At 46.2% G+C, this 11652-nt stretch overlaps 1 protein-coding gene across 1 annotated transcript in view; it reads left to right on the forward strand.

Moving 5' to 3' along the window:
* LOC116988586 (mitogen-activated protein kinase kinase kinase 5-like) overlaps window positions 1-11228 on the forward strand; it is a 130001-nt gene extending 118773 nt beyond the window's left edge. Inside the window, exon 29 of the mRNA XM_033045440.1 lies at window positions 7755-11228. Within this exon, the coding sequence (XP_032901331.1) occupies window positions 7755-7821 (67 nt within the window). The 3' untranslated portion in view covers window positions 7822-11228. The remainder of the gene's footprint in view (window positions 1-7754) is intronic.
* Window positions 11229-11652: the final 424 nt, after the last annotated feature.

Genomic DNA, 11652 nt, shown 5'->3' on the forward strand with positions numbered 1-11652 from the left:
TATGCGGGGTTGCAGGTTAATTGACTTATTTCTGTAAATTGTCCCTAGAGTGTGGGATAGAACTAGTTTACAGGGTGATCATTGGTCGGTGCAGACTCGGTGGGCCAAAGGGTATGCTTCCATGTTCTAACTCTAAACTAAACCAAACCATCCACAGTAACAGGAACTCTGCAAAGGCAACACACTGTGGAGTGAAGTTCAGAACCCTCACGGCAGTGACTGAAGGAAGGTGCAATGTGAGCTCAGAACATATCTGCTCCATCCATCTCACACCACTACGATCATCTTGATCTCACCTCTTTCTCTTTTATGAAGCATCTGTGGAGAAAACAGATGGGTGACGTTTTGGGTCGGGATCCTTCTTCAGACTGAAAGTAGAGGGGAGGGAAGTAGAGGTAGGAGAAGGCTAGAACTAATCGAGGCCGGCAACAGATGACCAAGGAAGGGTGGAGCCCACAATGGCCCATTGTTGGCTGGGGGTGGGATATATATGAATGCGAACAGTGGAACTAGTAGGATGCCTAGGGTGGGGGAGGGGAGGTGAGGGGGCGAGAGGGAATACAGGAGTTACTTCAAATTAGAGAAATCAACGTTCATTCTATCCATCTTTGATATAAACCAGCATCTGCAGTTCCTTTCTCCACAACAGTGATGCTCCCTTTGACCACACTGCGGGTGATGAGTTTATGGGACGAACTGCCAGAGGAGGTAGTTGAGGCAGGTACCATGAGGGCATTTAAAAGGTACAGGGATGGGAAAGATTTAGAGGGATATATGGGCCAAACAAGGGCAAATATGACTGACTTTGGTATGCCATCATAGTCAGCATGGTCTAGTTGGGCCGAAGGGCCTGTATCCATGCTGTATGACTGAATAGGAGCAAGAGAGGCAGCCACACGGACATGGTGGGACAATCGGAAGAGTTGCTGGGATTTAGAGTAGAATGTCGACCCCACGCGGTGATCTCCCCCCCACCCCCCCCCCCCCCCCACCCCCCCCACCATCTTCCGCTGTTTGTGCCCCTTCCTTGAAGAAAGGTGTAAATTTGAAGTGTACTTGTGGAGTTTGCCAGATACATCCTTCCTCCTTACACTGATTCCCATAGCTTCCCTCTGATTTTTCTTGGTCCTTTAGATTACGAAGCAGCCTGGAATCTGAGGTTGTCAGAGAGACAATGCAAAGCTATGACGGGCTGCTCACTAAATAGCAACATGCACTGTTATTAAATGCTGCGCTGAATTAACTGCAACATGCACTGTTATTAAATGCTGCGCTGAATTAACTGCAAGTGGTAATTTGTTCATTGCTGCACCAGTTTAGCTGCTGTGCCTGTTGAGAAAATTGTTGGGCAAGACTCTTTAATTTACAGTGTCAGCAAATATACATTCTGTTAATACATTCTGCAGACTGTGAGTGCGTGTTAAGATGTAGGTTTGTGCAATTTGTATAAAGGTAGACTGGAGTATAGCGTGCAGCTCTGGTCACCCCTTACAGGAAGGATGTGCAGGCTTTGGAGAGGGTGCAGTAGAGGTTGACCAGAATGTTGCCGGGATTAGAGGGTTTTAGCTATAAGAAGAGGTTGGACAAACTTGGATTGTATTCTCTGGACCATCAGACGCTGATAAAAGTCTATAAAAATTATGGCAGGCATCGATAGAGTGGACAGTCGGAATCTTTTTCCAGGGTGGAAATGTCAACGACTAGAGGGAGGAGGTTTAAGGAGAAAGGGATAACGTTTAAAGGAGATGTGTGGGGCAAGTGTTTTACACAGAGGGTGGTGGGAGTCTGGAACATGCTACCACAGGTGGTGGTGGAGGCAGATACGATAGGCATTTAAGAGGCTCTTTGATAGGCACATGGATATGCAGGGAATGGAGGGAGACAGATCACGTGCAGGCAGAGGAGATTAGTTTATCTTTACACCATGTGGCGCATGGACATTGTGGGCCAAAGGTTCTGTTCCTGTGCTGCACTGTTCTATGCTCTATATATGCATGCACCGACATGCAGTGTGTGTAAAGAGTCTGTTCTTTGTTTTTATTCATAGCATAGGGGAAACTGACAACATGCATTCTGCCTCCCTTGAACTGAGGAGGCATTTTGGAGTCACCTTCATTGGTAGCTTCTAGGGACTGGGACAGGGTGGAAGATTTCTCCCCCTGAGGAATATCGGTGAGCCTGATGTGTTTTCCCCCCCGAGTTTCGGACAGACGCCAGCATTATTCCAGATTTGCTCAACACGTGATCAAATTCCGCAGCTGCCGTCCTGAAATTTACGCTCATGTCTCGCAATCAAGGTCCAGATCACAATCTGGTGGACGGGCAGCTTAACCCTCACACTGCCAAACCTTTGTACGTGCCATCTGCACCGTGGATTATATATTTACATGTGGGACATGGAACGGAACAGGACAAGAGAGGGCTCTTTGGCTCACAATGTCTGTGCCATATATGATGCCCCCTCTGCTTACAGGCGATCCATATCATTCCTTCCCTACATATCCATCTAGAAGCCGCTTAAACGTCGCCATCGTATCTGCTGCCGGTGTCACCACCGTCTGTGTAAAAAGATTTGCCTTGCACATCTCCTTTAAACCTTGCACCTCTTACCTTTAACCTGTGCCCTCTAGTCTTTGACATTTGCACCCAGGGTAATTGAACTAATTCATGTATGTGCCACACAGCGTGTGGTGTGTTCATGTGTGAGTACATTTAGGAATATACACTATGTGCATGCATGTGCGAGCGTGTGAGTGCGTGGGAGTGCGTGTGCAACCATGTGTGTGTGCGTGTGCGTGCGCGTGTGTGTGTGACCATCCACAATGTTCAACGTCCCGATTGAATTGAATCTCTCAAGAGACAGCATGAAAACAGGCCCTTCGGCCCACGCTGACCATCGATCACCCATTCACGCTAATTCGATGTTATCCCACTTTCGCATCCACTCCTTACACACTGCACAATTTGCGGAGGCTAATTAACCCACAACCCGCACGTCTTTGGGATGTAGGAGGAAACCGGAGCACCCGGAGAAAACCCACACAGTCACAGGGAGAAGGTGTAAACTCTACACAGAGAGAATGTGTAAACTCCACACAGGATCAAATCCGTGTCTCTGGCCCTGGGAGGCAGCAGCTCTGATTGCTACACCACTGTGGCACTATGAGATCTTGAAATAATGCCTTTTTTAAATCGATTAATCAGTACTTGTACATTTTGCTGATTTAAAATGAGAAATATCTGTCATTTTACAATGGCTGGATCTTCCAAAGTCCATTCTGGTGAATGAAATACCTCTGATGTCCGGTCAGTCTGTTGCTGCTGGAATCACGGCTGCCTCACTTACATCACTGCGGATAAACGGTGGCCAGGACTCCAGGAATAGTCTCTGCTCTTAATGGAGCCAGCAGAGAGGGGTGAAAGCAGGGACTCAGCCGACCCAGCAGATAGTGCAGCACTCACTGGCACAACTTGCACACCTTGAGGAAGGGTACACACATGAACATGTATGTTTGTGCGGGGTGAGTGTGTGTATGCGTAGTGTGCGTGCAGTGACTCCGTCAGTAACACACTCGCAGTGTTCAGTGTGTTACCAGCTGAGCGACAACTGATAGCGAATGTGTCAATGTGTATGTAAACTGTGCAATTCCGCAGGAATGAGGACATTTAGATCCTCCCAGAAGCACCAGACATTTGTGATGAAGCCAACCCTCCTGGCTGGCGTCTGCTCGCTGACGTGGAGCGCTGCCCAGGGCCTGCTCTATCCACCAAAAACAGGATGAGTCAAGTGTGGGCAACTGCTGGCCCAGCAGCCTGTGAATCGCTGAAGTGTGTCAGACGCTGGGATTTATACCCTCCCTGCCACTGTGTTATGGTGAATCCCCAACCTCACTGCATTGGGAACTGTCAACACCAAGGGTTCAAGGAATAGGCCCGTCAATACCACCATCATATGGGCAGCAAGTGTTGGCCTTGCCAACTGTGCCCTCATTCTGACATTGGAACCACAGTGCACATTCCTGCAAACCCATCTTGCCTTGTCCGCACACTTAGATCAGAAAACTATCCCATGAATTCATTGTCTTGAAATTTATTCTAAAGTGCGATGTTGCGCTGCACATGGATACTGCCGGCCATGTGTGGGATGGGGATGGACACTTGCCTGGTCAGCATGGTCCAGGAGAAGTCCATTGACAGGAGATTGCACACGTACATGGTGCAAGTCCTCTCCAAGAAGGGACTTGGGGAGGGAATGAGGAAGTGGGTCTGCCTGCTCTACACAGACTACAGCAGCGCTGTCCAAATCAATGGGTGGGAGAGCAAGCTTCCCCATCAAGTCTGGGCTCAGGCAGGGTCGCCCACTCTCCCGTCTTGTGGATTTATTGCAGAGAACTCTTCGCTGAACCCATCAGAAGGGACGCGGGCATAAGAGGGCTGGCGGTGCCAGGAGGTGTGGGCACATTCTGTGCTGCAGCAGTACGCGCTGAGGGACGCAGCCAAGTGTGATGTGGGTGACTTTCAAATGCTGTGGGGAAGGAACACAGTGTGTGGTCCTGATGCCACTGGCCATTGAGGAGCTGGGGCCCAGGGCCTCTCAAACACCAGCCGCTTGAATGGACCAAGGAGGATTCATGAGAGGCAACGTAGAAATTGCTAACAATACAAATGTATAGAATTGATCAAATCCATGTGTAGGCTGAACAACTATAAATGTAAGGGGAGTCGTGCACTTTTAGTATTTCTTGTATACTTGTATAAATAAAATTAAATTTGGAACTGAAACATAGAATATAGAGCAGAGAACAACAGCACAGGAATAGACCCCTTTGCTTCATAATGTCCATGTCAAACACGATGCCGAGATAAACTAATCTCCTCTGCCTGCACGTGATCCATATCCCTCCATTCCCTGTATATCCACGTACCAATCTAAAAGCCTCGAACACCACTATTGTATCTGCCTCCACCACCACCCCATGCAGCACGATCCAGGCACCCACTACACTCTGTGTGAAAAATATTCAACGTGCACATCTCCCTTCAACTTTGCCCCATTCACTTTAAAGCTCTGCCCTTTGACACGTCCATCCTAGGATAGAGGTTCTCTCTGTTAACCCATCATAACTTTATACATTTCTACCAGGTCCCCTCTCAACCTCCGAGTTACAATTGTGGAGGCTAACGACTGGTAATAATATATGTGTAGATTAGTTTAGTTTAGGATAGACCCTCCGGCCCGCCGAGTCTGCGCCGACCAGCGATCCCTGCACGTTAGCACTATCCTACACACACTAGGGACAATTAACACTTATACCAAGCCAATTAACCTACAAACCTGTGCGTCTTTGGAATGTGGGAGAAAACCGGAGATCCTGGAGAAAACCCGTGCAGGTCACGGGGAGAACGTATAAACTCCGTACACACAGCGCCCGTAGTCGGGATAGAACCCGGGTCTGTGGCGCTGTAAGGCAGCAACTCTACCCGCTGCTCCACCGTGCCGCCCATAATGTTTTTTGCAAGCAGCAATAGGGTGATTTCACGAAAGGTCACTGGAGCGTAAATCCCCACTCACGTGACCGAAATTTTTAACTGGGGGACAAGCGTCACTTCCGGTACATGTTTAGTGGATGGGAAAACACGCACTTTCACACCCGTTAAAAACATCGAAAACGGCCCGTTTTTGAGCTGCAATTAAGTGAGCCAGTCGGGGTGACCGTGAGGAACAGCTACCTAAATTTACAGTCCAAAGAAAAGATGGAAACTAAGGTAAATACAAGAGGGAGCTGAAGGTGTAAAAACGGCGGAAGTTGATTGCCGACATTTTTTCGTGGAGATTTAAAGATCCAAAATATCGGGAATTATCGCGTTTTCTCGCTGCATTTCATCAAAAGTGGCATTATTGACTTTTTATCTTTATTCATTTGTTAGATGAAAAGTATTAAAAGTTAGAAACCCGTCAGTAAAATTGCAAAATCGCCCATGGTTCTCGGGTGGGTTTTAACATGCAAAATGAAAACGCTTCTGAAGCTCCATTTACCATTTAAATAATCGTAAACTTGCATCTCAGTAAAATTGATTTCCAAACGCATTGAGAGTTTACGATTATTTAAATGGTGAATGGAGCTTCAGAAGCGTTTTCATTTTGCATGTTAAAACCCACCCGAGAACCATGGGCGATTTTGCAATTTTACTGACGGGTTTCTAACTTTTAATACTTTTCATCTAACAAATGAATAAAGATAACAAAGTCAATAATGCCACTTTTGATGAAATGCAGCGAGCAAACGCGATAATTCCCGATGTTTTGGATCTTTAAATCTCCACGAAAAATGTCGGCAATCAACTTCCGCCGTTTTTACACCTTCAGCTCCCTCTTGTATTTACCTTAGTTTCCATCATTTTTTTGGACTGTAAATTTAGATAGCTGTTCCTCACGGTCACCCCGACTGGCTCACTTAATTGCAGCTCAAAACCTGGCCGTTTTCGATGTTTTTAACGGGTGTGAAAGTGCGTGTTTTCCCATCCACTAACATGTACCGGAAGTGACGCTTGTCCCCCAGTTAAAATTTTCGGTCACGTGAGTGGGGATTTACGCTCCAGTGACCTTTCGTGAAATCACCCTATTGAGACAAAACTCCGAACGGACACCAGTGATTGAGGATGAAACAGAAATTGTAGTGTTCACCGCTGGTCTGATTTGAGGAAAAGGAGTCGTGCTGAAGTCCAAGATTCTGAACAGGACAACTGATAGTAATGAAAGAGCAGAGGTTTCAACTTCTGGGGAGCTGCTGTGCAATTTTAAAATTGCCTCCAGCAGCGCCAGAAGCTGCAGGAACCTCAGGGTGCGGAGAAGGGACTACATGCCAGGTGGTTACGTGTTAACCAGAGCTGTGCAGCTGCTGGAACCACATGAAACAAGTCAGCTCCTTCCTGCTTGAGGTGCACTTGTCATTAGTAGCCATTCCAGTGACAAGCAGCCGGCATCAGTAGTGCGTTACAAGCGATTGTCTGGAATGTTGGGGAGGGGGTTCCATTATAAGGTGCGGGGGGGGGGGGACTAGTTAAATGTGTGCATCGTTATAATTGATTGAAAGATACAGCATGGAAACTGGCCCATCGAGTCCATGCCAACCATCGATCACTGTGCACACTAATTCTGGTATCCCACTTTCTCATCCACCCCCAACACACTCGGGCCAATCAACCTACAAACCCGCATGACTATTGGGTGTGGGGGGTGGGGGGAAACCAGAGCACCTGGAGGAAACCCACACAGTCACAGAATGAATGTGCAAACTCCACACAGACAGCAGCTGTGGTTAGGATTGAACGCGGGCCGTTAGCTCTGTGAGGTAGATGATGGGAACTAATGTAATGTACAAGATGGTTGAACGTGGGCATTGTTATTCAGGGACAAATAACCCTGTAAGTTGTGCTGTTGAAGTGATGCAAGGGTGTCCTAGCTGAAGGACATGGTGGGAAGGCTGACCTGCCCTGGGTCAATGTGTATGGAGTGCGTATGTATGTCTTGACGATATGTTTTTTATCTAAAACTTTAGCTTTGTTTCTCTTTCTGCTGATACTGCCTGGGCTGCTGAGTGCTTCCAGCAATTTCTGTTTTTCCACTTTAGTCTTTTAGCAGTTTAAAAAAAAATGTGCATGCATTTATATTTTACAAACTGTGTCCCCGCTGGAGAAAAAGTGCTGTACTGTACTGTGTCCTGTAAGTCGCTAACATTTTCTTGCTATTCCAGGGGCGGAATGCTGTGCAGACTCTGGGCTGCCATCAGTGCCCACAGGGGGGTCCAGGAGGCACAGTAGGAAGCAGGCACTGGCTGGACAGACGCGCTGTGCTTCTGAAACAAGGACACCATCTACCATTGGCTACAAATTTAAAGGGCACAATGCAGAATGGACAGAAACCTGTGCTGCTGGGAGCACCAGGGGCTACGGGGTGACAGCTGTGGAGAGATTATGGGGCAGTGACAGTCTGCATCTCCAGCAGCTTCAACTCTGGCCTGTCTCCCATCACCAGGAATTGTGCATCTGGGATTGCTGCAAGTGTAACTCTCGGTCACACACCGGATGAGTTTGGTGTGCAACCTCTAAGGACGCAAATGTTCACAACTGACATATGATATACCATGTTCACAGTTTATGCTCACGTGTGACACTCGATACAAGGCTCACCAGCCGACACACTTGTGTAATATTGGTGCAGGCGTTTACGTTGGCTATGAACCAACCGTGGGTCCGTGCAGCCCGAGAGCATCGCTGGGCTGGAATATTTACAGCCACGCTCTCCACAACATGGTGGGTGAAGGAAAACTATATCCTCATTTGGTTTCACAGGGAAGTCATTTCCTACGAGATTGGATCACTCATTTCCTTGCTTCAGCCTGGTTTTGCAAGGATGCGTTCCCACAGATTTTATCAGAGGTTTCCTAGTCATCCTTTGTGCCTTTGTCAGCACCTTTGCCTGTTTCATAATTAATAGACTAGAGAGTTCAAAGGAATTGGAAAGACAAGTGATCATCTTTGATTGTTCTTTTCCAGGGCTGCAGCCTCCAATGTTTGGGAGAGTAATCTAACTCTAGACTATCTTGCACTGATACTCCTCACAGCGAGATACATCAGTAGAAGTGAGAATTATTTTTGGTAAATATATAAAACATTACATGCCTATACTTTATAAATGAATAAATATTTGTTAATGGCATTGACACATGACAATAGCATTTGTCTTCCTGCCATGATAGCGAGTTGCCTGTTACTTAAATGTTAAAATATAAAGTTCTGGAGGAACTTAGCGGAACAGGCAGCATTTATGGAGGGAATGGACAGACGACATTTTGGGTCGGGACCCTTCATCAGACTGATTATTATAGGGGGGGTGATAGGTAGATACAGATGAGGTGGGGTTGATTAACAGTCCTGGAAGAAGTGCTGCCTTTGACCTCGATGGTGTCTGGAGCAAAGATCCTATGCTCCGCTATAGGATCTTTGGTCTGGAGTAAACTGGTAGATTGTCTTACCCCACCGTGTCACCAGGGGGAGTCGGCTCTTCTTGAGCACAGGAAGTCTCTGTTTAACAGGTTGATAATTGCAATATACTCAGATGAGATACAGTAAAAAAAAATGTAATAAATAAATAACAATAATACTAGTGCAAAATAACTGGTCCGTATTGCAACCAACGAGACGGTCCACAGAAGTTCATAGTTGCTGAGGTTCGTGATGCGTAGCGTTCAAGAGCCTGATTGTTGCTCGGGAAAACCTATTCTTGAGCCGGGTGGTCACGGATTTTAGACTCGTGCACCTTCTTCCCGATGATAGGAGTGAAATGAGAGTGTGGCTTGGGTGGTGTGGGTCTTTGATGATGCTGACTGCCTTTTTGGGGCAATGCCACTTATAATTCCCTTCAATGGTGGGAATGTTATAAACCGGGCAGTGTCCACCACTCTCTGTAATTCTGGGATTATCCCAACCTTTTATCCTCCTCTTACGTCAAATTGATCCAGCTCTAGATATTAATATTGCATTCTCTTGTACTAGATCCCTCTTTCTGATGAAATCTCCCCATCCACCCTATCAGTCTGTCATCGAACTTCTGAATGGTACTTCCATAAACAGGGTGCCGATTCTCCAATCTACCTCATTGTGGACATTGGACCTTTTCTCTGGAACTATTACACTACAATGTTGAGAAACTATACTCTGCACTCTGGTATCTTTCTAGCTTTTGTACTTGTGTTTGCTTTGCCTGTATTCATGTACAATATTATCTGCACCTCAATCAGATCTTCAGATTCAAAACTGAAACCAAATCAAAGCAGGTTGATGTAGCCGTTAGTGATGTTGCTTTCTTTGCCTTTGTAACATTCTGGTGAATCTCCATTCTACCCAAGCCAGGGTGCGGAGACCCTTCTGGAGGGATGTATTCCAGGTGATTGCACTGTGCCAGCCTAATGTGTCTGACCAAAGCCTGGTGCAAACACAGCATCACCTTAACACGTCTGTACTTCACTGCCAGTGGGATATACTGTAGAGTATGGTAGCACAGCATCTGCAGTTCTTTCCTACACAGATATAGAGTCAGGTTCCTTTTATGGTTGCGATTAATTTTTTGGGGGGGATGACTCACTTTTCCCAGGTTAAATCTACATTTTGTTTCTAAACATCTCAGTTGATTCCAAATCCATTATCACAGGAACTGCGACATATACATTTTTTAAACGTTTTCTATGAAGAATTTTCATTTCCTCTCATTTTTCTTCTGAACACCTATGCAAGAATCGCAACACTAATTTAATGTCCTATTATGAAGCGCAGCAACCCATCCATATGGCCAGGTATCCCTTTCAATACCAGTGACCCGTTGCTGGTTGATAGCATCAGTGAGAATATCAAGTCAATTCTTGCCTTGATTCTAGAAGAATGCACTGTGGGATCTCACGACATAGTGAAATAAATGGCTCGTTCCACCATTTAATAACTGGACTGAGGGAGAAGCGTTGGGGGACTGGAGGGAGGTATCTATTTGTGTTCAGAACAATGATTGTAGTTGTGAGTACAAGCCCCACTGATTGTGTTGTGAGTTCAAGCTAGATTTGAAGACATAATCCAGGCCCACTTTGTTAACACAGTCGGAAAGGTAGTCTGCATTGTCTATTACAGGCGCAGTCCCTCGAATGGGGCATCTAATCAAACTCGTTTGAACATTTTACAACCCAGTCCCAGAAATGGGGCACCAAATGCATCATTTGCTCCCCTGACTTTTTATACCTGATCTTTCACAACAATGTGACAAATCTCACACTGCTACTTGAACAAGAACAGGGGAACGTTCCCCATTCCTTGTCCACATTGAACACACTATCATTGCTATCTCACTACTGCTTGGATCGTACTATGCACGAACTGAGCGCTGTGTTTCTCCGTGTCAGCGACTGATACTAAAATTAGCTTGTTGGCACTGAAAAACCCTGGACTTACAACCCCAAGAGTTGGCAGTAAGGCGGGGTAGAGGAACGCTGGGGCAGTTCAAAGGGCTGATAACCTACATGGCTTCTAATTTGTATGTACATTTTTTGTATGAAAACTGGGGATGAAAGCCCCAGTTCTATCTCCTCAAACGATAGTTGCTAATGTCACTTACTTTTTCCCTCACTGTAGTAATATCACATTTTTCTCATTGAACTTATTGTAAATAAAATTATTTTTCTTCAGCCTTTGGTCTTGTGGGATTTCTAAGACCAGACACTATTTCGGTGGAGTCAGTGCCACCAAGTTGCTCTCCTGTCTGTCGTGTCCGAGCATAACCACCCAGAGCAGTTGCCGGCGTGTGGGGACCTTGTGAAGCAGGTCCCTGTCTAATTGAGTGGTCTGGTAAACAGCACACAAGTTCCCCTCCCCTGGCTAATAATTTACTAGACGGGGCTAACAATGAAGTTGAATATTACTTCAGACGGCAACACAGAAGCTTGAATATGTGCATTTAGATTGAATGGACGCTTAAGAGACTTTTAGACAGACATATGAGCATGCAGGGAATGGAGGGATATGCATCTCATGCAGGCAGAGGAGATTAGTATAACTTGGCATCATGTTCAGCATGGACATTGTGGGCTGAAGGGCCTGTTCCTGTACTAT

The sequence above is a fragment of the Amblyraja radiata genome, chromosome 27, assembly GCF_010909765.2.
Source record: "Amblyraja radiata isolate CabotCenter1 chromosome 27, sAmbRad1.1.pri, whole genome shotgun sequence".
In the NCBI taxonomy this organism is placed as follows: Eukaryota; Metazoa; Chordata; class Chondrichthyes; order Rajiformes; family Rajidae; genus Amblyraja; species Amblyraja radiata.